Genomic DNA, 27,615 nt, shown 5'->3' on the forward strand with positions numbered 1-27,615 from the left:
TGGAATCTTGTTACATGGCCGTGGGAAAGGAGGCGATCGCTCCTCACTTCTGAGTAGCGGGGCAATCGTCATTTCCACCTCAGCTCCCGAGGGAGTAGAACGGCCCAGAGACCCCGTGATAACGGCCTGAAGCACGGCACAGGGAGTCCTACCTACGACTCGGCTGCACGGAAGTGGGGACAGAAGCGCCGGTGCCACGCCCATGGGCACCGCCATCCGGGCCGCGGGTCCTACCTTTGTGGTTGAAGATGCCCTCCATCTCCATGCTGCTCCGCGAGTGCGCGATGCACAGCGAGCCGCAGGGCACCAGGCCTTCGGCCGCGGGGGACCGGTCGGTGGTCCGCACCAGGCACCAGTCGGGCTTGTCGTGGGGCCGCTCCAGCACCTCCACGGTCTGGCCGCGGCGGATGGTCAGCTCGGTGCTGTTGCAGGCGGTGAAGTCGTGGATCACCACCGTCAGCTCGCAGCCGCCGGAGAGCTGGGGAGGGAGAGGGACCGGTCAGCGAGCCGGGACACGGACTCCCGCAGGCTGTGAACCTCCGGGAACTCGACCCCCGCTCCCCCCTCCCCCCCCCCCGCCCGCCCCGCCGCTGGGTCAGTAACAGCAGGAACCACCTGAGGGGCAGCTCTCCTGTTTCACGGTCCCTAATTCTCCCTCGGAACCACGTGACGGTCATTCACTGCGCCATGTTCTAACGTATGATCATGGTGTTCTAACGTATGATCATGGTTTCCTGGGTGTTTCCCTGTAAGAATCTGACCTGATGTTTCACACGCATCCAAGACATTATTCTTCTCAGTAAGTGCTATATACTGATTTTTTAGCTTCGGACAACTAATCAACATTGTGTCTGAAGGCCACTGGGGGGATTACTGTGACATGTGGTGATAAAACGGGAAGTTTGTTCCCAATCTGGTGCCTGGGCGCTCGGCGTCCTGTCAGCCTGTGGGCTCTCCTACATGTGGCAGGGAGACCGGAAGAGGATGGGGCTCTAGATCCCAAACCAGGGCAGGCAGCCTTTCTCTCTTCAAAACCCTCCGGACACTCCTAGTGGGCGTTCCGGATGCCCTGCCGCCTGCCCCAAACCCTTTGCAGGCCCTCTTCCCACCGCCAGCTTCCATGTGCCCTGGGGGCCCTGGCTCATTTCCCACATGCCACGCATTTTCTTCTGAAATTCCTTCCCTTCTCTCCTCTCACTGAGCTCACTCCCATTTTCTGTCCGACTCCCAGGCCCCGCGAAGCACAACACACACTCCATCACCACACCACCACCAGGATCTCACGTGGGAAGCAGGTGCATGGCCTTCCCATGACCCTTCACCTCCCGTGACCTCTGCCCATGTCTCCTTCAGACTGTCCGCTCCTTGGGGACAGCTCACATCCAGGCTCACTAACGCCCCTCCACCGTGACCAGTTCCCATCCTTGGACTCTCCCCTCTGGGCCTTAACCCAGGCAGCCGGGAGGCCACGCCTGTCTGTTCACTATTCACCTGTGTGGGGTCCTGAACCCCACTCTATGCCGATTACTTCTGAGCAGGCACCCCCCTGCTGTTTCCCGCCTCCCTCCAAAACACGTGGTCGAGGGCATTATTCCCCCACCCCGGCCCCAGTCTGCTTCTCTCGTGTTCCCTTTGGGTCGCGTTCTCGCCATCAGTCACCCGAGCTGCTAAGCTCTCACACTCTTTCCCTCTCCAGATGCCATCACACGGACTCCAGGATGGCTTCCCGCTGCCGCCTTCCTCTGCACGCCCACACCGCTCACTCGCTGGCCCCCTGCAGTGCCTCCCAGGTGGGCCCCAGGCTCGCCTGCCCGGCCATGCCAGGTCCCACTTTAACACGTGAGCCTGCCACTCCAACACGCCTCCTTATTCACGAGCCTCGGCTCACATTCCTCAGCACGGGATCCGGTTCCCGCCCAGCCCGGCCCACCTGGCACAGGTCAGCGGTGTCCCCTCACGCGCCTCCCAGCCCAGCGACCGTGTCCTCCTTGAGAGGGGCCCCACGTTCACTGTCCCCCACTACCCCTGCTGCTTAGAGCTTCCCATCAATCTCTGAGACGTCACTTCTGTATCTACCATCCTTAGCATTTTTTAAATAAGCAAATTATGACTCGATTCTGAAACGAGTCATGTCTTGGGTTATGTGTGTCACTCTTCTGTGAACTGTCCATGTTCTGTCCGTGGCTGGGAGACTGGGCCTGTCTCAGCCACGGCTGAGCCCCCGGCCAACCACGGCAGGCACAGGGTTTGTGCAAGGAAGCAGCCGATGGTCTCCTAAAGCCTGCCTGCACAGCGCCCCGCCTCCAGCAAGCAGTCACACATGTGCTCACGTGGTGGGTGGGTGGAGACCAACCCAGGAACTTGTATGCATATATGCATAACCCATGGACACAGACTACAGTGTGGTGAAGGCCTGGGGTGGGGGGAGGGGGCGGGCTAGAAGGGATCAACGGGGAGGGTGGGCGAGGGGAGGAAGAAGGCACTGCATTTGGAAAACCAAAACGAAGCACAGTTTTCCTCTGTGACTTTAGGAGCTAAATCTGCCGTGTTTAACCCAAGACCTGCCCAGTCTTCCCAAGGACATCAGCACAGAGAAGGCGAAGGACAGAAGAGGGGATGGCTGGGCGGCGGAAGTGGAGCAAGGAATGGGGGGCCTCCTGTGGGGGAGATGCTTGTCCAGGGAGGCCACCGGGCACAGTCCACTGGGAACCGACCCCCGGCGCAGGCTCACAGCTGGCAGAGTGCTTGGGCCCCAGCCAGGCCGAAGACTGCGCCCGCCAGCCCCTGTCCTGCCCCGCGCTATTCATTCCCTTCTGGTCCAACAGCCTGTCTTTCAAGAGAAAGTTTAGATATTGAGAATAAGAAACACATGTCCATTGGACAACCACAGAAACCAACGCAAAACAAACTCTCCCTAATAAAGCACAGATATGGACACAATGAATCGTCTTTGCTAGGCCACAAAGGGAGTTCTCCACAAATGTTTAATCGCCTTCTACATGTTGCAAATTGCTCTGTGGGAAAACCGTGCAGACCTTACACATTTCTCTGCGAACAACCAAGGACCTAATGGTAGAAGGGAAAGGCGGAGGCCAGGCCGGAGAAGTGATTTCCTGTAAAGCCCACGTGCTGGAAGTGGTTAATCCCTGTAGCGAAAAGGAGGAATGTTCCCAGTTCCAGGGAAAGCGTGACCCTTGAACTAGCTGGAGAGGGGGTCCCGCCTGCCGAGGCCCCACAGGACCTGCACGTCCCACGGACCCTGCCCAGCGCCCCTCAGACAGGCCTGTCACGCTGACCCGTCACTGGTCCACCCCCAGCCCTGGGAAACGCCACCTGGAGACACAGCACCTCATCACTAGTCCCGGGCCGGTTTCACCCCGCGTCTCATTAATTTTCCAGAGTGCTCAAAGCCACATGGAGCCATCAGCGGGTGGGGGGAGGGTGGGAAGGGAGAAGGGGGCTGCCCAAGGAAAATTAAGCTAAACCTTATTTCTGGCACTGGTTTTTTTAGCCCCTCACAGAGTAATCAAAAACTATTGGAAACATCTGTGTACTTGACAGAGCATGAGAAATAAAAGTCAAGCCTGTTCCGACGAAGAATTGCATACTGAGTTAAAATTCCTTTTCAAAGGCTTTAGGGAACTTATGAACAAAATTTAGTACCAGAAGACTGTTTGCAAACAGTGCTAAAATCGTCATTAAATATATATACATATATATCGTCATTAAATATATATATGTATTTAATCTTCTCGGCTTTGCCCCTCAGAATCAATGGGTTTTTCCATAAGAATCCTGCATGAATCTTTAAGGGGAGGATTAAGTGGATGTTTTCTAGTTCAGAGAAAAGACATCTGTGGATTTCTGTCTCAATGTTCACATTTGAACATTTTAAACTTCTGATTATAAAACCTCTCTTTAAAACCAGGTTTGCAGTTTAAAAAACAACACATTTTTTCCCCTTTTGTTAAAGTAACTCTTTGGAGTTTATACAAAAAACAAGTTAGAAAAAGGTCAGATAATATATTCTACATCATTAAGTTTGGCTGAGGTCTTATTTGCTTTCAATGACATTCCTACCCTCAGTGACCCAACTTCATTGCTATGCTGAGTTGCCATTCCATTTATCTAGTTAAAATTCACTTTTCCTTTCCAACCATGCCTTGTGAAAGTTGTTAAAGTATCTTCTTTCCTTTTTGTATTTTATGGACTTCGATCATGGGCTCACAACCACATACATGCATTTAGTTTAGGAAACTAAACTAAAGTTATAAAAATCTCAATTTCCATGACTCAAATTAACACCTGTGACAGTCATACAAGAAGACAGATTTTGAAAAAAATATCTTTCTGCTTTCACCTTTAAAAAAGTCAATGTGGTGACTAAAAAGTACAACAGTAAAATGGCCTTAACCGGACCAGGGACAGCACCAAAGCTCCTCTCGACCACCCTGTGTCCCTTTACGCGGCTGCCACGGGGAACGCCAGTGACTCAGATGCACAGACTATCTGCAGAATCAAACCCCGGTCCCTTTGCCTGAATCCCCTCCAGAATGGCTGAAAGTGAACACGTTGCTGTGTTTCACACAAAAGAATGAAATACTCATCTTTGGCCTCAGGCACGTGAGCCTTCAACAATCAGCACACAAAGGAGAGTTCTGCTGTATGTTTCCTGGAGGAACCAAGTGAACCCAGTCAATGGAAGTGACTCCAACAGACCCTCGGAGGGGGTTTCTGACCCCATCGCTCCTCAAGCGCCCCTCCCTGTCCTGTGCTAGAGACAAAACACCATGAGGCAGCTTTACATTATAAGAACACAGAGTTCTCAGGAGACAACGGCAAACACCTGGTTGGAATGGCCAAGCCCCAGGAGCTCCGGGCCAGTTCTGCCAGAGGAAGAGGGCCTTTCCGACGGCCTGGCGATGCCGCAGCCCGCTCTGCAAGTGATCTACTCCGGGAACCCCAGATCGACTGCAGGTGGGTATCTGGCCAATTTTCTGAGAGCAATTCAAAAGGAAAGGAGGAATGTGGTCTAATAAAAGCCATTTTCCCTAAAGAACAAAGTGCATCAATTCTTGTGAACAATCACATCTTACAGCCCAATACAGTCAGTCCTTCAGAAACCTCACAAAGGCCTACGGTTTCGTGGGGGTTTCACAGTGAACAGAAGACCGGAGAGTGTTGTGTGGTTAAGGGGGTTAGGGAGACACCTCCATTACTGGCGACGGTTACAAGGGAAAGGCAACCATTAGGGGCCAGAACGACACTCCAAGGAAGTGAGTTGCCCGGCCTGGTCTCGCCCGCCCACACTCTCCTTGGGCAACGTCATGGAGGCTCGGGCTTAGTAGCAGCCCTCTCCTCCCCGAACCCGAAGGCCAGGTTCACAGAAGTGTTCACCAAAATCAGTCGCTGTGTTTCAAAGGGGATGACTTTGATCATCTCTCACATATTGGAGGTACATGAAGAAATCTGTGAGAACTGAAAAACAGTTAAGGGGATACATTTTATGTTTTTTAATACCGCCCCCCCACAAAAAAAAATCCGTCAGAAAGATGTTTTCAAAAGCAGAAACTTACCATTCCCAATATTTTATCCAGAAAATACGTAGTGAGTATGGCATTTAGGGACATTACTCCTCTATCTTTACCAAGGCGATCGATCCCACATTGGTTTTCTGACATGAAAACAATTCTTGGAAGGCTTTCTTGACTGATACACAGGAGGTGGAATGGAAAATGAGATGCAAGGACGTTAAACTGAAAAGCTACAACTAAAAAGGCAAACGTCAAATGTGAAGAGTTCAGCAAATCAGAGAGCTTGGCCATTATGCACCAGGCTTCGAGGGTCACAGCAGCGTGCGTGGCTGCACGTCCCTCACTCTGAACGCCCGACAGAGCAGCGCCGCCCGTGCCCGGCAGGTACTCAGGCTTTTCTGCAGAAAAGGAATGAGGGCCGGGAGAAGGAGGCAGTTGAACCCCCTGGCTCCCGATGGCACCAAGCCCCGGAAAACAAAAAACTCCTTAGGACAATTTAACCCAAAGAAATCCATTTCCTTCATTTCCCGAATGAGCATGACAATCTTCTACCCAGAGAAGTTAACCTGAAATGTCTTTCTGTCTGTAACAAAGGGACACGGATCTGAAGAATTAAGATTTGAGAGCCAGTTAACCAGCTGGCTGGGCCCTCCCCACGAGAAGGACAGCTGGAATAAACCACTGGCCTCAAGTCTGAATCAACAGTAACTCTGGTCAGTGGTATAAAATTTACATTCAAAACAGTTCTCAATGTGCCAGTATTCTTATAAACACGTTGTTACATGTCTGCCCAACCTTCGTATTTAAAAATAATCATCTTTTTTTTTTTTTAGTTGAGGCATTCTACTTTAGCATGAGAGATTTTGTTTTTCTGATTGAGTACCTATGATTATCAAAGATTACATTCATTTTGTGGTTTTATGAGAGCACTTAAAAACCGGTTAAAAATTACAAAAACCCACAGTCACTTAGAAAACAGAAAACAAAGATTAGCCAAAGGGGAAACCTAACACCAGGTGCAGTCCATCACCTGGCTGCCAGGGGGTGGAGGGGCTGTCTTCTGTTCATTCCTGAGCTGGAGCACCTGTCCTGGCTGGAGCACCTGTCCTGTCCTGGAGCACCTGTCCTGTGCTAGAGCACCTGTCCTGTGCTGGAGCAGCTGTCCTGTGCTAGAGCACCTGTCCTGGCTGGAGCACCTGTTCTGGCTGGAGCACCTGTCCTGGCTGGAGCACCTGTCCTGTGCTGGAGCACCTGTCCTGGCTGGAGCACCTGTCCTGTCCTGGAGCACCTGTCCTGGCTGGAGCACCTGTCCTGTGCTGGAGCACCTGTCCTGTGCTGGAGCACCTGTCCTGGCTGGAGCACCTGTCCTGGCTGGAGCACCTATCCTGGCTGGAGCACCTGTCCTGTGCTGGAGCACCTGTCCTGTGCTGGAGCACCTGTCCTGGCTGGAGCACCTGTCCTGGCTGGAGCACCTGTCCTGTGCTGGAGCACCTGTCCTGGCTGGAGCACCTGTCCTGTCCTGGAGCACCTGTCCTGGCTGGAGCACCTGTCCTGTGCTGGAGCACCTGTCCTGTGCTGGAGCACCTGTCCTGTGCTGGAGCACCTGTCCTGGCTGGAGCACCTGTCCTGTGCTGGAGCACCTGTCCTGTGCTGGAGCACCTGTCCTGTGCTAGAGCATCTGTTCTGGCTGGAGCACCTGTTCTGGCTGGAGCACCTGTCCTGTGCTGGAGCACCTGTCCTGTGCTGGAGCACCTGTTCTGGCTGGAGCACCTGTCCTGGCTGGAGCACCTGTCCTGTGCTGGAGCACCTGTCCTGGCTGGAGCACCTGTCCTAGCTGGAGCACCTGTCCTGGCTGGAGCACTAGTCCTGGCTGGAGCACCTGTCCTGGCTGGAGTACCTGTCCTGGCTGGAGCACCTGTCCTGGCAGGGGCACCTGTCCTGTGCTGGAGCACCTGTCCTGTGCTGGAGCACCTCTCCTGGCTGGAGCACCTGTTCTGGCTGGAGCACCTGTCCTGGCTGGCACATGGGGTGATCCACAGGAATTTGTGAATGAATGTAGCTACCTTGTGAATAGTATGAAGTCATTTTACATGCCTGTGGCCACAATGGAGCCGATTCGGCAGGATCAAAGGTGTAGCTTGAAAAATGTTTTAATCAAACGTTTGCTTAAAGTTTTAATCTCTTCTTCAGTGACTGCCCTTTCAATAAATACGTGGCCAGTATTTTGTTGTTGAGGCACCAAAATGAGTTAAGTCCAGGCACTAAGGCTGATCAGTTTATCCTTAGGACAGCTTCGAGCTCCTAACGAACAAAACTGGCTTCTGAACGCCCTGCCATCAGGAGTGCCCAAATAAGAGGAGGGAGAGGCCGGTACGGACAGGAATCTGCAATGCCAGTACCGGTGCCAACAGCCCATGCAGAGGGAGGAGGGAGCAATTTTTAAAGTGAAGACACAGCAACTGCTAATGTTTATTCAGTGCCCAGTACATGCTGGACGAGATTCTAAACCCATCACACACTTTTACTAGTGATGCTCAGAGCCTGTGAGGTAACATTATCCCCGTTTACAGATGAGGAAAGGAGGCACAGAGAGGTGAAGTGACTTGCCCAAGGCCATCAGCTGCTGCGAAGCCGAGGCCGAGCTGGTGAGTGCTTCCTGTTCTTAGCCACCAGCTATTGGATGTTAAATGCTCTGAGGAGCGACAGTAAGGCCTGACTTAACTTGCTGACAGGCTCTGTGACTTTAAGTGAAAGGAGGGATGAGACCCCGTTTACCACAGGCTAACTGTGATAAACAAGAGCGAGGGGCCTACGATATCCCATCAACCTTATAACTGAACGATTACACTCTGAGCAGAGGAGGCTAACGGTGTCCAGAGTATTCTGCCTGAGGAGATTAAAACGAGGTGTCACCCTGTAGAAAGGCTCTGAATTAAATGACTCAATTTCATGCCTGCGTGGGGCAACCCTACACGGGGTCCTGGGAGACTGGGCATGGCCGGCAGTGAGGTGAGCGCCTCCTCTGGGCAAAGGTGCCCTGTTGCTTCGGGCACCCTCGGCCAGAGGGGAGAGGGCTGAGCAAAGAGCCAGGGCTCCCCGCGCTCCTGCTGTGCCATGTGCTCAGGGATGCAGGCTGGGTGAGGGAGGCGCCAGTCCCTACGGAGGCTGGAGGCAAGTTTCCTTTCTCAAACACGTGAGTCAGTCACATTCGAAGATGGACTGGCATTAGCCGCTTTATACACTATCTCAACACTGCACTTTCCGTAAACCCAGCCAGTTCCTGTGGTGCAGAAGGTCACTTCACAGAGAACGCCGGTTGATTTTTTAAGCTACATGAAACCTCAGGTCCCCAGCACAGTGCGATTGCTGTAGTAAGAGGAACTGAAACCATTATACTTCCAAATATGTGATTCACATGTCCCTATTATAATGAGCTCTGGACAGTTCATGCCAAGTATCAGGCTCCACTGAATTTCTCATGCACTCAATGACAACGGACCCCCTCAGGTCCAGCAGAGCTCACCCCGGCCCCTGCTGGCTCGGGCAGCTCCCCATACACACCGCATCTTGATTTATTTTCATCTTGACCCCAAGATGCTCTGTTCTATGGCAGCCTGTGTTTGGATCCATGTTTTCTAAAAAGTTTTAAAATGCTACTTTTTATGCTAAAAAATAGTTGCTTCATATTCGGCTCTAGTGTGAAATAAAGAGGTCTCGATACAGACGGGTAATTAAACCCACATTCCGTTTCTGGCGTTAGCGCTCCCGTGCTGGGTGGCCGGCGGGTCAGCTGGCCTCTGCCACTTCCTCACCGCCCAGGCTGGCTCAGCACGCTCCTCCCTACCTCTCGGGACACACTCGGGACCAATGAGATAAGGGTCTGGCAGGCACTTGATTTCTTTGGAACCGAAATTATATTTTCATAAGATCATTTTTATCAGCATAAGTACTATGAATATGGGCAAGCATCAGTGCCAAACTCACTTGTGGGACAAAGAGATGGTATCTTTTAAAACTGGTGTTTCCAGAGAAGGGAATGTGCCCATGGGGGCATGTGGTTTGTATCTCTGAGCAGCCCACTCAGCGATTCTGACAGCGCTCCCTGGAAAGAGGGTGTCTCCGGGCATCCCCCTTTAGCAGACCCCTCCCAAAGCCTCCTGCGCCCCATCGGAGGATTATGCAGCCCTGGCAGGTAACTTATACTTACGAATTCTCCAAGAGCCTGAGTCAAAAACATCCCCCCCCACCCAGTTTCTGAAATGGAACCAAATTCCATGATAACAACTAACTCACAACAGACAAGATAAATTAAGTCAGAGGCAGAATATGGTTAAGTAATTTCCCTTGTCGGAGCTGTCTACCCGGGTCCTCAGAGGCTGTTTAAACTTGAAAAATGAATGGTGGAAAGGACCTCGAGACATATGAAAAGTTACTGCCCTGGAGGGAGAGGGGGGCGGGGTTCTGGTGCAGCCAAGTTCAGAGAAACTGCGCGTTTTGCAAAATGACTCGGGAAAGAATGCAGTTCCCTACTTTTCAGAATGTTTTCTCCTGAATCATCTGCTGACCCGAAATGCTCTATCAGGGATGTAAGAGGGGGGACGGCGGCAAGAAAGCCCCCAGCAGAGGACACAAATGCGGGCGTGTGGAGGGAACAGGGCTTCTCTTTCCAAGGCCTCGTGGGTGTGTCCTCTCCAAACCCCCAAGTCTGACTTTAAGCCTCACGTGCTGTTTATTCGCGTCCCACGTGCAGATCCAAGAACTGAAGAAGGGGACCCGCTGCAATTCCACGATCTGGGGAAGCCCTTTCATCCTTTCTCACACTTCCGAGGCCGTGAAGGACCTGTGGTCTCGTGAGGGGTATCGGGAACTAGTGCCACGCCCACTTAAACACCTCAGTTCCGAGTGTCATTCCTTCAGGATGGGTAGGAATCAGGAGAGTGTTTAGCTGGGCGCTGCTAAGGGACAGGCTTTGTCACAGCTTCGCCGGGGCAGGGGAGGGGGGGCGTGGCTGCCTTCACAGAAGTGGGCCTGTCGGGTCACAGAGCTACACAATGAAGTTCAGAGAAAGCACATTAGATGAAAAAAACAGAAACTGGTAAACTACCTAAAGTATTTAACAGGCAATTTTTTAAAAATTCTAATCCAGGTAGAATGATCAATTTCTGCAAACCTACACTTTTGTCGTAGTGGTTTATTCTTCCTCTTTCATTGGTTACAAATAGAATTTGCTTTTAATGGCATCAGCTCTTAGGATGATGCCTGCTTTTTCTACTGGAGTTGTGCAGGCTCGGTTCCAAGTTCACATAAGCCTGTTAAGCCGTAACAGATCTGAAGCAGAGCTAGTAATGTGATTCCTAACTCCAGGGTAGAGCCTTGTTTCTGTGTGTACCCTCCTGTGGACTCATTGGCCATGCCTCCGGGGACCAGGAATGTACTGGGATGCTTGCACTCAAATTCTCTAAGGTGAGAAGACACCTCGGAGCCCTTACTACATCCAGGGGGCATTTCCAGACTCCCACCACACCCATCCTATATAATAAAAGCCTAATATGCTAAGTGTCCAGTCGTCCGTTCAACCAATCAAAGTGTAATATGCTAATGATATGCTAAGGCAGCTCAACTGATTGCTATGATGTGCACTGACCACCAGGAGGCAGACGCTTTGACTGGTAGATTAGTTTCCTGCTGGGGTCTGGCGGATTGGGATTGAGCAAGATGGGCTGGACATGCCCTGGAACCCTCACACGGCTCCTCCCCCCAGCTGGCCCCACCTCCGATGGGTCCTCATTGGGGGCGGGGCTAGCCGGACCCTACCTGTGCATGAATTCGTGCACTAGGCCTCTAGTCTATAATAATAAAAGGGTAATATGTTAATTAGACCCGACGTCTTCCAGATGTCATTCCGGATGTCCTTCCTGACGAAGCTAGGGCTGGAGGGAAGCCAGCCCGGGTCCCAGGTGCTTGCCGGTGGCCAGAGGGAAGCAGCCCAGGTTCCAGGTGCCTGCAGGCGGCCTGAGGGAAGCCAGCCCGGGCCCCAGGTGCTTGCCGGTGGCCAGAGGGAAGCAGCCCGGGTCCCAGGTGCCTGCAGGTGGCCTGAGGGAAGCAGCCTGGGTACTGGGTGCCTGCCAGTGGCTGGAGGAGGGAAGCCCGGGTCCTGGAGGGAAGCTGGTGCCGACAGCTGGGGGAAGGAAGGCCTACTCTTTACTCCTGCACGAATTTTTGTGCATTGGGCCTCCAGTTTATACATAAACCCCATGAAGAGACAAAGTCAGCCTTTCTTCTTGGAGAAACCTCCAGAAAAGTCTTAACACACCTTCCAAAAGGCAGAACTTTCTGCATTTATTTATCACTTTGTTAATGTCATTCTAATGACTTAAAAAAACCCTTTAAACTCACTTCAGATAAATCCAGGCCAGATCCATGAGAATATATGTGGTAAGAAGGTGAATTTGGGGCCTGAGGGGCCTAGAGCTGGAGGGGTGATTCTCACCAACGCAAGGCTATGAGACAGTCTGAATGAAGGGGGCTTTCCCCTCAACCTGAGTGTCTATTAGCTCCCATAACTATTAAGAATTATTACTATAATTCTTGTGTAAACAGAGTATTTAAGTTACTCAATCACCTCAATTAGTATCTTTTTTAAAAAGAAAATAATCAGAATTACTCTAATGAAATGATTCCAGGCTCAAACTTTATTTTCTTAACTCAGCGGCTCTGGGGAGGGGCCGCAGGGAGCGATGCTATTAAGCACTACAAGCCTGAACACGTAATTTATCTTATTCCTCATTATTACTACTGGCAAGAAATATTTGCTGAATTCTCATACACTGAGCTCGGAGCAAAATAAAATGAGACATTGTTTTTATTCCTCAGTCCTCATATTCTAAGCATTTGAAGTTCCAGGACTTACTATTAGGAGAACTCAAAAAGAAGAAAAAACAACAACTAATTACTCAAACTAGAAGTATCTTGAAAGTGAAATCATTGTAGAAAAGTTGTGTTTTAAAATATATTTACTTGTGTCTTGGAAATGACATTTAAATACCATGAATTCTTCTGTAAAACTAGTGAGAAAAGACCGGGGTCTGGGATGGTAAGGATTGCCACCTGAAATAGCCCCCATGTGGGACTCGCTCTCTGCCATCAATCGTTCCCAAATGAAGTGAAGTCAGGGCTCCTCCTTCCTGCGCATGAGCGGGCCCTGGAAACGTGTTACCAAGAGCCCCTGCATCTCACGACCCAGACTAAGGTCTCAGCACAGCTCGCACCAGGCAGAGAGAACCCAGGAATTCCGAACCCCTATTCTCTGTCAAATAATTTTTGTTATAAAATCTGGCTCATGTCTAGGAAAGAGCAGACCAGCTGCTCATCCCAGTTGAAACAGACGAGGTCGAGATGAATGTCTCCCACGGGCTTTCTGAGGACACCCGGGCATCGTGTAAGCCCAGGAGCCCAGCTTCTCCTGCCCATTTATTTTGCAGGCGTTTTGAATCCACAAGCCAGAATCCGGGGATACTGCAGGCCACCTCTGTGGACTCTGACACAAATCAGATCTATCGTACTGGCGGTCGGCGCAGGTGCAGGCCCAGGCCAGGCGCACTTCCTATGTCTGGAAGGCGCCTTAGGGCCAAGAGGAGGGAGTCGTGTCCCTGCTTCAACCAGAATAGCTCCCCTTTTATGCACCAGGGCTCTGGGTCATATTGTTTTAAAATAACAGGTTCTTCTGCTTAACATAAAATGGAAAAGCTTACACACACTCCCGGGGACACCTGATCGAACAGGTAAAGCATTGGGAAGGGCAGTGGTTTGTTTGAATCCTCAGGGTAAACGTCTTCTAACTCCGAAGCCCCCAGCCTCCCCCCTGGTACCGGTGCTGGCACCGCGCTCAGCACAGCAGCTGTTGGACAACGCTGATGACGACTGTCACTTACACACAGAATGAGGCTGCTTCCCGTCAGACCAGACTGGCTGCACGCGCGTCCCCAGCGCAGGCTGGCTGCAGCTTACCTTATCGCTGTCCAGTGTGTTCTGCGACGTCCGGGAGGCGATGGAGATTGTGTCGGGCTGGCTGCTGCCGTCGCCTTGGCTGTCCAGATCCTCTCCGTCCCTGGGGACACAGGACATTTTGAATTCCTGACTCTGCTGGCTTTGTTTTTTAGACTGGTAAGGCTCATCCATCGATCATTGGAGAAAGAATAGGTGCGTTTCAAGGGGTGCAAGTCAGTCTTCGCGACTGCTGCTACCTCCACTGTGTTCACGCGGACTTGATACCTCTGTGCTAAGCCCAGGCTCTCTGCAGGCACTGGGCTAAGTATCTAACATAGATCATTCCACTGAATCCACGTAATAAAAAATAGAGTTGACATGATCATTTCCAGGTCAGAACTAAGAAACAGAAACGTGTGGATTTGCACACGTGCCTGGACGGGCTCACCATTGGGTGGGAAAGGCGCAGTGGCTGGAGATTCGCACACAGCCCTGCACTTACTTTAAGCGGAAGCAGGGTCCTGTCTTGACGAAGCAATTGCATTGCTAAGAATAAACTATGTTTAAAAACCATATTCCTCCAAATGTCTGAGAAAAACGATTTTTTGAAAAATATTACGTTAACAATGCCTTGTTCCTTCCCTATTAAATAAACAAGCTTAGCCAAACCTCCCGCACACGCTCACCTCCTGCCCTTCTGCCGCGCGGTCGGGGCTGTCTTGGGGATGTGAATGGGCTCCTTCAGGGCGCCTTTCAGGTGGATGGTCCTCTCCTGGATCACCTCCCGGATGTGCTTTATCCAGTCCTGCTTGTTCTCGATGCTGGAAGCCTGAACCGGTGCGAGAACCCATCAGACCCTGCCCCAACCACGCAGGCCTCCGCATCGCTGGAGCCTCCCATTTCAAACATCACTTTCCAGCAGAAAAGCAGCCCTTCGTATGTTTAATATGCCACCAAAAACATGACCCTAGTTTTGAAGGTTTTTTAATCACAACCATTTTTATTTTAGAGCACGTACGTTATTCCACATCAATGGATATTCTAATCACTGATCATTCCCTGGCCCCAGGAACTTAAAGCAGCCCCGGGAAGACATGGAAACACAGCCAGCCCAAAGCAGAGCTGCTCTGAGGCAACTCAGGTCAAGAGGAGTGGTCAGTGGCTGGTGAAGTGTCAATGGACCCTGAACCACAGGTCATGCTGCCCCGTCACAGGACTCATCGGACAGCAGCTGCGGCCGCCACATTTCCGCACCCACCTCCTCCCCTCCCTCCTGCAAGCACGAGTGGACTCGGGCTGCCTTACCCTCGTGTGAAACGAGGGACCGTGGCGTGGACACAGAGATGTGCCGGTCACACCGCCAGCAGGTGAGGCTGCAGCTCCCAGAGCACAGGACAGAGCCTGCCCCCAGCTCTGCATGATCGGCCCCTAGCTGTAAATCGGAATAAACCACTGGAATAAACGAGTGTGTCCTACTGCCAGTTCCACGTGGTGGACTGACCTGGGCTTTATTCTACCTGCGGAGAAAGGTTCTCTGGGCATGGCACGTGGCAGGCCCTCAACAAGCATTTGTTGAATGAACACACATGGCGTGACTTTGCCCAGATTTTTTCTCTCACTGTGCCTCAAAGGAGGCGCTTTGTTTTTCCTTTTTACATGTCCTGGGCCTTAGTAACAGTTTTTAATTTCCTTATGGAAAACATCAACCTCCTAGGATATAAACATAATTCCCTGTAAATGATTAAAACAATCGTCAGTGGGATTGTAGATGAGATCACAAAGGGAGGGGAACCCACCGTGTCCTCATGGAGGGCCTTGTTTTGAAACTAGAAAGCCAAAGCCCATGGTGGGAAAGGAAATTAAAATTGAGATCTCTCTAAATAAAATGCTTCAACTGGAGGATATGGCTTTAAAGTTATTGAGGGACAGTAACGGGGAAATAAAGGATAAAAGGGGTCTCTTGCTCCCATTCCGGAATCGGATGCCAGGATAGCAGTCACGCCGATGCTGGGGTCGGAGCAGCGTGATTAGGGAGCCGGGGAGTTTGTGCATGAAGTAAGCGTCTCAGGGTGGAAAACTTGAACACACAGACCTACTGGAATGTGAATGCCTGGTACAAATGTTCGGGAGCCTACACAAAGAGAAGTATCTGAGGAAGAACATCTGGCCAAGTTTGGAGACAAATGAGGAAAACTTACTACGGTTCAGAAATAAAGAAAATTCTCATGATATAAAGCAAATTTATCATTACATTTATAGAGGATAATTCTCCTAGTAGTCTCAATCCATTTAAGGAAGGATTTAGAAATAGAATTCTCCCTTGCAGACTATAAAAGTAAAAAAAAGGCCACATTTTGTTTTACAACTAACAGGCCATCAGCATCATTGCCCTGACAGCCATGACCACCATGACCGTGACCACCTCCATCACTACCACATCCCACTGCCACCAAAACATTTTCTCAACCACCACATCACTCAGTCATCTCCACCACCATTTATACCACCACCATCTCCACTGCTGCCACCACCACTATCTCCACCACCACCACACCATATCCACCACCACCACACCATATCCACCACCACCACTACCATCTCTACCACCATCACCACCATCTCCACCACCACCACCACCACCATCTCCACCACCACCACCACCATCTCCACCACCACCACCACCATCTCCACCACCTCCACCACCACCACCATCTCCACTACTACTATCTCCACCACTACCACCACCACCATCACCATCTCCACCACCATCACCACCATCTCCACCACCACCACCACTACCACTACCATCTCCACCACCTCCACCACCACCACCATCTCCACTACTACCATCTCCACCACTACCACCACCACCACCACCACCACCATCTCCACCACCACCATCACTACCATCTCCACCACCTCCATCACCACCACCACCACTACCATCTCCACCACTACCATCTTCATCACCACCACCACTACCATCTCCACCACCATCACCACCACCACCACCACCACCATCTCCACCACCACCACTACCATCTCCACCACCATCACCACCACCGCTACCGCCATCACCGCCATCACCACCACCACTACCATCTCTACCACCATCATCACCACCATCTCCACCACCATCACCACCATCTCCACCACTACCATTTCCACCACCGCCACCGCCATCACCACCACCACTACCATCTCTACCACCACCACCACCATCACCACCACCACTACCATCTCTACCACCATCACCACCATCTCCACCATCATCACCACCACTACCATCTCCACCACCATTTATACCATCACCATTTCCACCACCACTATCTTCTCCATCCACCACCACCACCACCACCACCACCATCTCCACCACCACCACTACAATCTCCACCACCATCACCATCTCTACCACCATCATCACCATCTCCACTGCCACCACCTCAATATCCACTGTCATCACTATTCACACCAGCATCATCACCACAAAGCAATCTCGAAAATTAATGAGAACATCATTTCATTTAGTCTCTTCTTGGAAGTCAGGAAAATATTACTCAGAACTCCCTAGAAAACTTTCATCTGGTAAAGCCCACAGAAAGTCTTTTGTTCAATTGCATCATGAGCATTTTATTATGTCCCAAATGAAAGTAATCCATAACTGGCTAAAATATCTGGCACCATTTCTTAGATACACCCTTTGGCATATGTCACTGCAGCTAATCTGGATAAACACTTAATATAAGTTGGAATTTTTAACATCCTGAGGATACTTTAAAATTTTATGCTTTAGAAAAGCTCAGTTATCTAATATTTAGCTAACAGTGCAATTTATGTTTTATAGGGCTTTCTGCCAGTACTAACAAGAACACACTGGGTTGGTAATAATATATTCATTGTAAAATGAATGTTCCTTATTTCTATGTGAGTAAACACCTTAAAACACAATGGCATAACAGTCAGTGGCTCTACGAGTGACATGCTGCTGAATAAGCTGGGGTTGCTGGAAATACCATAGAGATTCAAAGGAATGTAAGACAAAATCGCTGATGTGCAAGTTCACCCAGAGGCCCATTAAGCTTTTGGCTCGTCTCCCAATATTCTACAAATCTTTGTCTACATCTTCCCCAGAACATCCTTAAGTCAATTATGGTCTTTCCAGACAGCTCAAACCGACAGTTCCATCTGTATTTTCTCAAACACAGAAGGAGGGAAGTACATTAAGACACCCTTAGGGCCCTCTGCCATTCTTAGGAGAGAGTTGTATTCAAGACAGAGTTCAAATCAAATGTTCAAAGATAATTTCCTCTCCCAAAGACGAGATACCTCGAAGTACCCTCAGTGTTTTTTAAACACTTTAAATCAAAACATTATATAAAACCCTGTAGCTGATCATTATCCCCCTTTTCCTCTGCCCCCAAACTAGTACGCCAAAGAGCCTAGGACCCCATGGAGACATTTGGCATGTTCAGCCTTGAAACGTTCCAAGGCCGTCACACTCCACCAGATGCCCATGTTCCTCTAAAACCAAAGGTCAAGTGTGCATGGAAGCTGTGGGCCCATGATCTCTGTCCTAGACCTGAACTTCCTGCATCTCTTAGGAATGAACAATTTTTTTAAGACTGGAAGTACGGGAAAAGTTTGAAGACTCGCTCCATTTGATTTGAGTAAGCAAGCAAAGGTTTAGCTCACTTTATTTCATCCCTGGAATACCAAACTGAATTTATTCTACTGTTTTTGTGGTAATCACTAATCCCAACAGAACATAAAAGTAACACATAAAGTGATATGAAAACCAACAGTTTCAACCACAGGAAAAAAGAAAGCATTCATTGCCACGATAAGCATGTCACAGAGCACATCCCCAAGCTTCCCGTGGACGTACCTTAAGGACAATTTTATTATCTGAAGTTGGCGTCCTCCCCACCCACAGTGCAAATTTGCAGGGATCTCCTTCAACATGTTCTGTGACACCCAACTCTGAGGTCTGGGTAAAAAGACAATGATATAATTAGATGAGAGTACAATTCAGAGACCATGTGGTCATGCTAGGTTATAACAACGTAGTTTGTTAAGTTTAATAAGTAATCCTTAGCCCTCACTTTAGTGAAAATAAGAAAATTTTGTTCTGAGGCTACAAACGACTGGTTTCATCTTTTTCATTTCCTGTGAGCACTGCTACTGGAGATTCTGATGCAAGTCCACAAGCAAGTCCAGAGGGAAAAAAGCAAAGTATCTGAAACCTTAAAATCTGGAAGACCAAGAGTTGACTCATTTCAACCTTATAAATAACAAAATGCGTTTGTTCTGGTTGTGAAAGAGCTGCCACCTCCCATTTCCCACATGAGTGAAGTACCTTCATGAAGGGCAAATGGTGTTTTAACAGCTCAGTTATTTTCCCATTTGTTTATCAATCGCATAAACTTTCAGTATTTCACCAATAATTTTAAGGGCTAAGGACAAAATTGCTCTCTGTAATATATGTAGGTGTAATATGCAGAACACGGAAGAGTGTAGATGAAGGTCAACACCTTCAACCCCGCCACATCACGTTCCCCCTTAACGCATTCTTCTGCCTCCAGCGAAGGAAGTGATTCATAACCCACAGCGCAGAGGTGCCTCTGAGGGAACCTCAACTTTTAAAAGATAAATTAAGTGAAGATGTATCAGTCTCTAAAACAGACTAGCCTGGTCTCTGAGGCTAGATTAGAGCCAGCTAGTGAAATTACTAGCCAGCAATGCTGCATTTTTTCTTTCTAGTTAGAATATGATCTAAAATGATGTAAGGTGGCTGTGATCCAAAAGACAATCTCAAACAGGATGTCAGCCAAAGGAAAGGGTATGAAAACCATTAACTTGAACTTGCAAATTCCAGATTATTATTAAGATGCTCTCTACACTTGGTAGTATTTTATTACTTTGGGAATTTGATTAACATATGGATACCATAAAAACATATAACGAATAAAATATAAATTATCCAAATATCTATCAATATGTATAAGCAGTCTTCCATACCTTGTATAAAAAAAAAATTCTAATGCATTTTCTATTATTTCTCTGATGGTAATTTTTCCTTAGTTTGCTTAATCCTCCCGCTGCCTGAGCCTGCCCAGCCATTTTTTGATGACAGTGCTCTGAGATATTGCTACTAAGGGAAGAAGGAAATATAGTGGACCCTGGGGATGACATGTGCCTGAGATTTTTCTGAGCTGACATGTGATTTTATAAAGAGACGGGTTGGACGTGCTCCCAATGGAAAAAAGGCACCAGGTGTGTTTCTCTGGCCAGGAAGTACAATGACAAGTAAGAATTCATCACTGTAACTGCCAAGCACTCAAGGGCAGCTGTCTCTAAATAGGTGGGATTGTGGGTCTTTAAAACGATTTTTGCTTACATATATTTTTCTCCAATAATAATATTTTGCTATTGTTAAAACCATATATTTATTTATTTTAAATTTATTTTTAATGAAAATATATCAAATTTTGTCGTTAAGATCCCACAGTGAGCCACCCTGTAAGGCTGCATAAGTATATTCCAATGTTGGTGAATGAGAAATTAATTATAATGATATGAGAACTTCACAAAATCATAGTGAGATATAATCATTTTGTGTATTTATAAAGTCAGTTAAGGTACACGAAAGGCAAATGATTTAAATTCACTTACAAAGTGTGTTCTTATCCTGTAGTTAGATTCCCTGGAATTTAGAAAAAGCAAGTATCCTAAGTCTAGGAAAACACAAACTCAGGTGCGCCCTCTAGTGGACTCACAGCTGTCAAAGAATTTCACTGAAGATGAAATCATGACAATTTTGGACTTTTCACATTTTAGGATAACCTGAAGGCAACAAAGAGTAATTTTTCTCTACCTACAAAAATGTTGCAATTATGTTACCTTTAAACTTAAAATTCCGAATGCCAATACTTACAAACAATTTGCTTTTATAAAGGTACTTGCTTCTCCCACTGGAATCTTTCACTTCTTTACTAAATACTAAGGACATTTCAAAAAGGAAGAGATGCCGTTCTCGACCCTTTCGAATTAAGGTTTTTGGGTCCCACACTTGGAAGGATTCCTGCAGGATGAGTTCTCCCTGAGACTCGATATTTTCATCAAACCCTACAACATAAAAAAGGAGGCACAATCAATTTAAAATAAAAAAGACAGCATTATGATTATTAAACATGTATAAAATGCTCATCAATTAAATCTCAGATTAGCATTTCCAATTGGGCCCCTGACTCCAGCCTCCCCAGCACTGGCCCATCCAAGAAAGGCTAATTCTTCCTGAAACAAGATTTTACATATATTTTTCGTTGTGTGTGTGTGTGTGTGTGTGTGTGTGTGTGTGTGTGTGTGTGTGTGTGTGTTTAAAGCAGGGATGCCTCTTGGCTTTATTCCTTGTGTTCTAGATCCTTAGGGTGGCATTCTCACCAGCTGAGAATGTCACGTCTCGTCACCTGCACTCACAACACTCCTCATGCAGACCTCCTCCGCCCAGAATGATTCCCTGACGTTCCCAGCTCGCGTCTTGATCCTCTGCTTCCTCGGCCTAGAACACCCTTCCAGGACATTCCTCAGCAGTCCCGGCCTTTCCACCAGGCCCTGGTCTTGCCTTCCTTCTGGGTACTCATCTCTCTGGAGTTCTCCCTCTGCATGCAAACTTCTTCATGCGAATCAGTCATGCTCTGGCCACTGGCTGGCTTTCATTAATCAATGCTCATCTCTTCATGGAAGGGACCATTATCTGGATTCTAATATTCCTGCGGCAGGTGGCGGCTGCTAATTGTCTCCCAACTTCCACTCTCCCCCCTTCCTTAATAGCAGAAGCCCCCTCTACGCTGCTCAAGTGAGCACTACATTTCCCAGCATCCTCTGCAACTCTGGGAGCCCCGCACCTACGCTCAGGCCGCATGGGAGAGTCACATGTATGATGTCTAGCTGCTCCCTGCTGCCCCCCCTCCCCCCGCGACCCCACGTCCTGCCCGATGCAAGGTTAACACAGTCTAGACACATCCTGAGCCGAGCCAGCCAGGCAACATCCGAGTCATGGAGAGAAACGAGCAGGAGCAGAGCCCGAGTCCTTGGCGTCAGAAGGGCTGCCACGCCAGCTCAGCATTTCACATCAGAGAATGAGAAAGCCATGCCGCTTGGCCTTCATTTTTGGTCTCTGACCAAGAGCAACACCTTTGCCCTAACTAGTGTACGGCTCAGTGCTACCAGCAATGATGACACACACAGGCCAGCAGCGCTTCTTGTAAATGTAACCTGAGAGTAACAGTTAAACTCTGTAACACAGAATCACCTTCTTAAGCAGAAGCATTCAGAGAATTATAATGGCAACATTTTAAAGTGTATTTATCTGGTTCTCTACTGCGTTACATACCACACTCACCTGCATAAGCAGTTGTGTGGTACTCACTACGTTCCCGGCTCCAGCAAGTGATGCAATGGATGCAGAGATGGGGAAGCAGCAAGCCCTTTTAAGGATTTTCTCATCTTAGGGGACTGATCTATCCTAACCCATCACCTAGCAGAGACCAGGCAGGTGAAGGCCAGCGACACGAAGCTCAGAGTCGGGGGAGGCCATTCCCAGTAATGGGACAGGGACAGGTGGTTAGGTGGAAGCATTTCACGTGATCTTTAAGGGAAGTAATAAAACCAATTCTTTAAAAAAGAAGACATTCACATCTAGACTCTTAGTCCTAAGTAAACACAGAGGCATGAAGCCAAGGTTTTCAGGGAAAGGGAAATCCATCCACAGACTCAGCAGAAAGCACACACAGGTGTGGGGCGTCCGGTACCTTCCAGCATGCTGAGGTGCATGGCGTCGTTGGCTCGCTTGGGCACGCTGAGCATCACCTCCAGGCCGTCTTTGATCTCCCCTTTGCCTTCCTCACAGCACGTGAGGAGCTCCTGCAGAAGACCAAGACGGTGAACTAGCGAAGACTGCGACGTTCTCTACCACCAAGATCTTTGCAGAAATGAAAGAGCTTTGATTTTCAAGATAAAAAAACAGACTGTGGTCTCCTGGGCATATATTCTCAGAGGAAACAAATTACTGTCTTTGTGTCCAATGGACAGACGCGTCTGTCCTGCTCAATCAGGACATTTCTTCACATCACAGAAACCAGGGGGAGTCATAAGTTAAGATAAAATTAGTGTACATGTCAACTACCAAGCCCTAAAAATGACAAAGTATTTAATTAGGAGAGCAGAGAAGTCAGCTACTGGTGTGACTGAAGGTCACGCCAGGGTCCAGCCAGTACCGCTGAGCTTCCACAGGGCCCAGCAGGCCTCTGAGCCTCTGGTGCCATGAACGCAGGGCAATCGAACCCGGAACTGCACAGCGTGCGCCAGGAACAGTGACGCTGTAGGAACACCTATGGTGAAACACCCTTTGCCTGTAGCATGTTTAGAAGCTCCCATGATTGCATCACACTCCCTGAGAGTGATGACATCTCTGATCTCAGGGACACCGTGATTGATGAATGATAGCAAGGGCAGCAAATTCTGACTCCTCTGGGCTCCCAGACATCTCACCTGTGCATTAATGACTACTGGTCAGGCAGTACCACATCAACAGCGCTCGGGTCCCAGGACTCAACAGAGGGACATGACAGTGAGGTCAGCTCTGGTCTCACACCCAATGGTCTGGAGCAACTGAGCTACTGACAAGCACCTTCACCCACGACCAGATGGCATTTACCTATGATGCTGAACAGCATGGCAAAGAGTGCTTCCATGCACGGAGACCAGCTGCACTGGCAGCAGCTCCTGGCTGGGGATCCACGCAGCTTACTCCTGTTTTCCAGAAGGACCCTCCGCAGAACCACGGGAGGGTTATGAGTTCCAGCCCCAGCCAGGAGTGACCAGTGAGGTCACTGAGCAACGGTCTGTAGAGAGCCACGGGTGAAAACCAAGTCCTCAATCCTGAGGACATCAGAGGTGAACCGCCTTTGCGGAATAGGAAGCGAAGAGCAAATGCTAAGATAAACAGCTTAGCCTCCGGCTTCCACTGCGTGGTTACAGCCCACGTCTCTGCAGGGACAGGATGGTCAGACAGTCCCTCAGGGAGATCCTGACACCGCGGGGCAAGGGAGCTGCTCCGACAGAAAGTTCCAGAATGGAACCACTTCCACAAAAGAAGGCAGCCACTTGCCAACTATTTCTCCATTTTTCTTACCAACAAAGAGAGTAAAGAAGAGTTTCAGGCATTCATAACTCCCTCTTCTGAATGTCATGATCGCCTCCTATTATTGTGCTAGGACTGAACCGGGGACACAGGTTCACAAAATACTGTTACTGGGATGAATGACTGGTACATTCTAATGTTTATTTACTAACATTCACCAGCCAAGGAAATGGGAGGGTAAACACCATTAGATGGAGGCTGTAAATTATTTTCCTTGTAGTCAAGAAAATATGTATCAATTACATATAGAATGCACTCTTAGACATTCTTACCACAAACTCTAAGTTTTCTTTACCACCCAATTGCCATGACTATTAGTTATTAGATTTTTACAAGTGTGACTTTAGTTACAATCATTCGTAACCAAGAAAAAGCAGAGGTCAGTGTGACTCAAATACTTGTGATTTGTACGAACAAAATGGACACATTTGTGTGTGACAAATGACTAGACCAGAGGGTAGTTCTTCTGGGTTCAGGGAAACCTGGGCACCAGCCTGGCCTGAGTGCAGAGCCACGCCCAGGTGGTGGGGACCAGTGACGACTAGGGGCGCGCCCCACCCTAAGGCCAGGCCCCTCCCTGCAGACAGCACTGTGGGAGGTGAGCTTCACATATGCAAAGCGCACAGCACAGGGCCTGGTCCGTAGTCAGCAGGCCATTCGAGGAGCCATGGTACAAATATCCAGACTGACAACTTCTCTTTCCTTTCTCATAAATGGCATGATTTAAAACAAAGCAAAACATGCTAGGTGCTATTTTTAAAACTCAGGGCACTTTACAGATAAAGAAAAAAGTCACAATAGCAATGTACCAATCATAAACTCTGCAGGCTGCGGATGCGTCATACGTACTTTCAAGAGGAGCTGGTACTTGGTTATGCGCTGCACTGGTTTAATAAGGTAGGAGGAGATGGAATTGGCTAACCCGTGCCGCTGCTGGATCTCCTGAATTAAAGAAAAGTTATAGAAATTAGTAAATATGAACACCACTGAGCAAGGTAGATAGCACCAACTCACAGTTTACCTATCTGTATCCCCACAATGAATACACACACATTAGTTTTCTGTAAATGTAAAGCCGAAATCGCTGATTATTCTTTTAATATGGTTAACCTAAAAGTAGTAAATGTGTCATCACTTTGAACCCCGACGATGGCGGCGCTGACTCGGCATCGCTGGCTCTCAGATCAAACAGGCTAAGTCAACCACCCCAGCGCTGTCCCCGGGGGCCGGCACGGGCGCCCGGAAGCCGTCACACCTGAGTCAGGGACCGGCCGCCCTCCCTCCCTCACACCAGCTCCTGAAGCTTTGGCCACGTGTGCCCGAGTCACCAGCCACGTGTGCCCGAGTCACCGACCACAGCCCTCCCCACAGACGCTTCCTTCTTCCCCACTGACAAGGCTACACACCGTCACGGAATTCTGCTCCCCTATTCGCTCTCACGACTCAGCTGCCTCAGCCCAGACTCCCCACGCCAATCTGCTGTGTCTGCCTTTTCTCAGTTCTCAGCATTCTCCTCAGAATTTACCAAGAACAGCTATCATCCGGGAGGCCACGCTTCAAAATGGGCTCAAAAGCCACCACATGGCTGTGCTCTCCATCTGTTAGTCATTGGGAGCCGGCTCGCCGGGAAAAGCAGACCGGAGGCTGATCCCCGTGAAGTGCCGGCCGCACGAATCACCAAGTGACTTGTTCCTCAGGCATCTAGCAGATTAAATTAAAAACTGACAACTCCTCCTCTGGCTTCCAGATCATAAATGTAGTTTCCAAGGTTTCTTTTCAATTTGCCATGGTTTAAAATCGTGGGATTCGGGATGTAACGATGATACACACGTTTGCCATTTAATAGCGCCTCTAAAGGGTTTCTTCCACATACAGTAAAATTCAAAATCTTAAGGGCAGGTCAGTGAGTTCTGACCAAGGTTAACCCACTTACAAGCAACTCCCAAACCAAGACACGGAACATTCCCGTCACAAAGTCCTCTCGCCCCTTCCAATCTGCTCCCACCCGTGCCCCCACCACCACCAGAGGCAACCCTGGTTCCGATTTCTGTCACCACAGATTAACTGTGCATATTCTAGAGGCTCATGTAAAGGAATCATGCAGAACGGGTCTTTCTGTATCCAGCTTCTTTCAGCCACGCTTTGGAGGTTAATCCATGCTGTCATGTATCCGGGCTGATCCCTTCGCACGGCTGAGCAGTACGCACCACAATGCGTTGGAAATACTTAGTATCATTTAACACTCCTGGTTCTACTAACATTTTCAGAAATGCATCTCCAATTTTTGTTGGCATCCTTATTACCTATCGTAGTATTATACGATTCAAAACGGTTACAAGATCACAGTAGTCTTCCAAAATACCTCACGAAGATTTAATCCTGCTGAAATAAAAATGTTTCCCTCTTCTAAAATTTCTTTACTTATAAAATTTTGGATGGGAGGGGGCAGAGATTCTTCCTATGCATTTAAGTCATTTCCATGCAATAAAGTCCTTGCCGTTTGCCATCCCTCTCTGCGGAGGGGGACACCCTCTGTGGATACCCACTCTGCCCAGCACCTCTGCCGCCACTGGGAGCTAATTGAGCCCTGACAGATGTGCAGCTGTACGAGGAAAACTACGGGCAAGTAACCTGTGCGATCTCTACATCAGACAAACATGATTTCCTGTTTTCTTGAAGGTTTTTAGGGCAAAGTGTTGCTTTTCTAATGGCTTTGATACCAAACATTTAACGTGCCACATGCTCTCAATGCTCAAGCCTTATATAACTCTAACTCCGCATGTGGCCACTCGAGTGTGGAGTGGCAATGAACGAGGGTCTATGAAAGACTAAAAAGAAAAGGCAGCTGGGCTGGGAGCAGGCTAATTTACAAAGGCAGAGAGGTGTAACTGCTGGTCAGGAGAATGGCACGGACACAGGATCATCTGCAGGCAGGGCTTCATCTCAAAGACAAAAGCTGAATGTATTCAGTCCCGACTTTCAGAGAAAGGCAGATGGTCACACTTGGCCAAGCACAAGCATACGTGCATTCAAAAGTACCCTGTCTTTCAATCAGAATGTATATGACACACATTTATATGGCACACACACACGTTCTACAAACCCAAAAAGCATTGTGCATGTCATACACCATGACACTGCTTTCCTTTTTGTACTAAATAACCACCTGGCAATATATTTTTTAAAAAGGATGAGCTACATCTATATTTACACCAATGAGAATATAATTAATAAAACTCCTAATGGGCCTAGTGGTTAGTGCTATTTGTAAAAGTTTACTGGTAGGCCACTTTTGGAAAATAACAACATGAAATTAAAATGGGAAAAAGAAATGATTAAAAAAGATTCAAAGTTACTTTTTTTTTAAAGAGAGAAAAAGAAGATGAATAGTTTATATCTTCTATACATGTAAAAATTTATGATTATATAAAGACAGTAATGACATATACACACGTGCATATTAAAGCCTGAATTTCTTACAGCTATATAGCTTGAGAAAGAGCTTTTTAAAACAGAAGAAAATATAAATCTATCCCACCATATATGTGACAGATAAAAATGGAACTATTGCCCCATCCATTAGGTGAAAGTTATAATAATGCATTGTATATGTACCAAATATAACTTAGGAAACTTCAGTTTCCTCAGTAACCTATGACTTACATCAAAGTAGGATCCTGCGTGCTCTAATATCAGCTGAGTGGAGTCAGGCTTATTTTTGCAGTAAGTGACGTACATCTGAAACTTGTCTGCCTATAAACAAAAAAGCATTGGAATATCACTTTCGAATGGCAGTAAGTCAAAATATGATCAACGTTATATAGAAAAGAAGCTGTGTGGACAAAGGCTATGTAAGGCCCAAATTAAAGAAACCCTATTTTACAAATAAATCTA

General features: G+C 48.4%; 1 protein-coding gene across 6 annotated transcripts in view; it reads right to left on the reverse strand.

Annotated features, from left to right (window-relative positions):
* TRIO (trio Rho guanine nucleotide exchange factor) overlaps positions 1 to 27,615 on the reverse strand; it is a 304,156-nt gene that overhangs the window by 72,469 nt on the left and 204,072 nt on the right. For all 6 annotated transcript variants that reach the window (XM_079791309.1, XM_079791308.1, XM_079791311.1 and 3 more), the window contains exons 27-34: positions 27,385 to 27,474; positions 24,571 to 24,663; positions 22,331 to 22,442; positions 20,455 to 20,645; positions 18,406 to 18,507; positions 14,207 to 14,349; positions 13,542 to 13,641; positions 235 to 478 (exon numbers count right to left, since the gene is read on the reverse strand). In XM_079791309.1, the coding sequence (XP_079647435.1) occupies positions 235 to 478; positions 13,542 to 13,641; positions 14,207 to 14,349; positions 18,406 to 18,507; positions 20,455 to 20,645; positions 22,331 to 22,442; positions 24,571 to 24,663; positions 27,385 to 27,474 (1,075 nt within the window). The remainder of the gene's footprint in view (positions 1 to 234; positions 479 to 13,541; positions 13,642 to 14,206; positions 14,350 to 18,405; positions 18,508 to 20,454; positions 20,646 to 22,330; positions 22,443 to 24,570; positions 24,664 to 27,384; positions 27,475 to 27,615) is intronic.

The sequence above is a fragment of the Cnephaeus nilssonii genome (genome assembly GCF_951640355.1).
Source record: "Cnephaeus nilssonii genome assembly, chromosome: 2".
NCBI lineage: Eukaryota > Metazoa > Chordata > Mammalia > Chiroptera > Vespertilionidae > Cnephaeus > Cnephaeus nilssonii.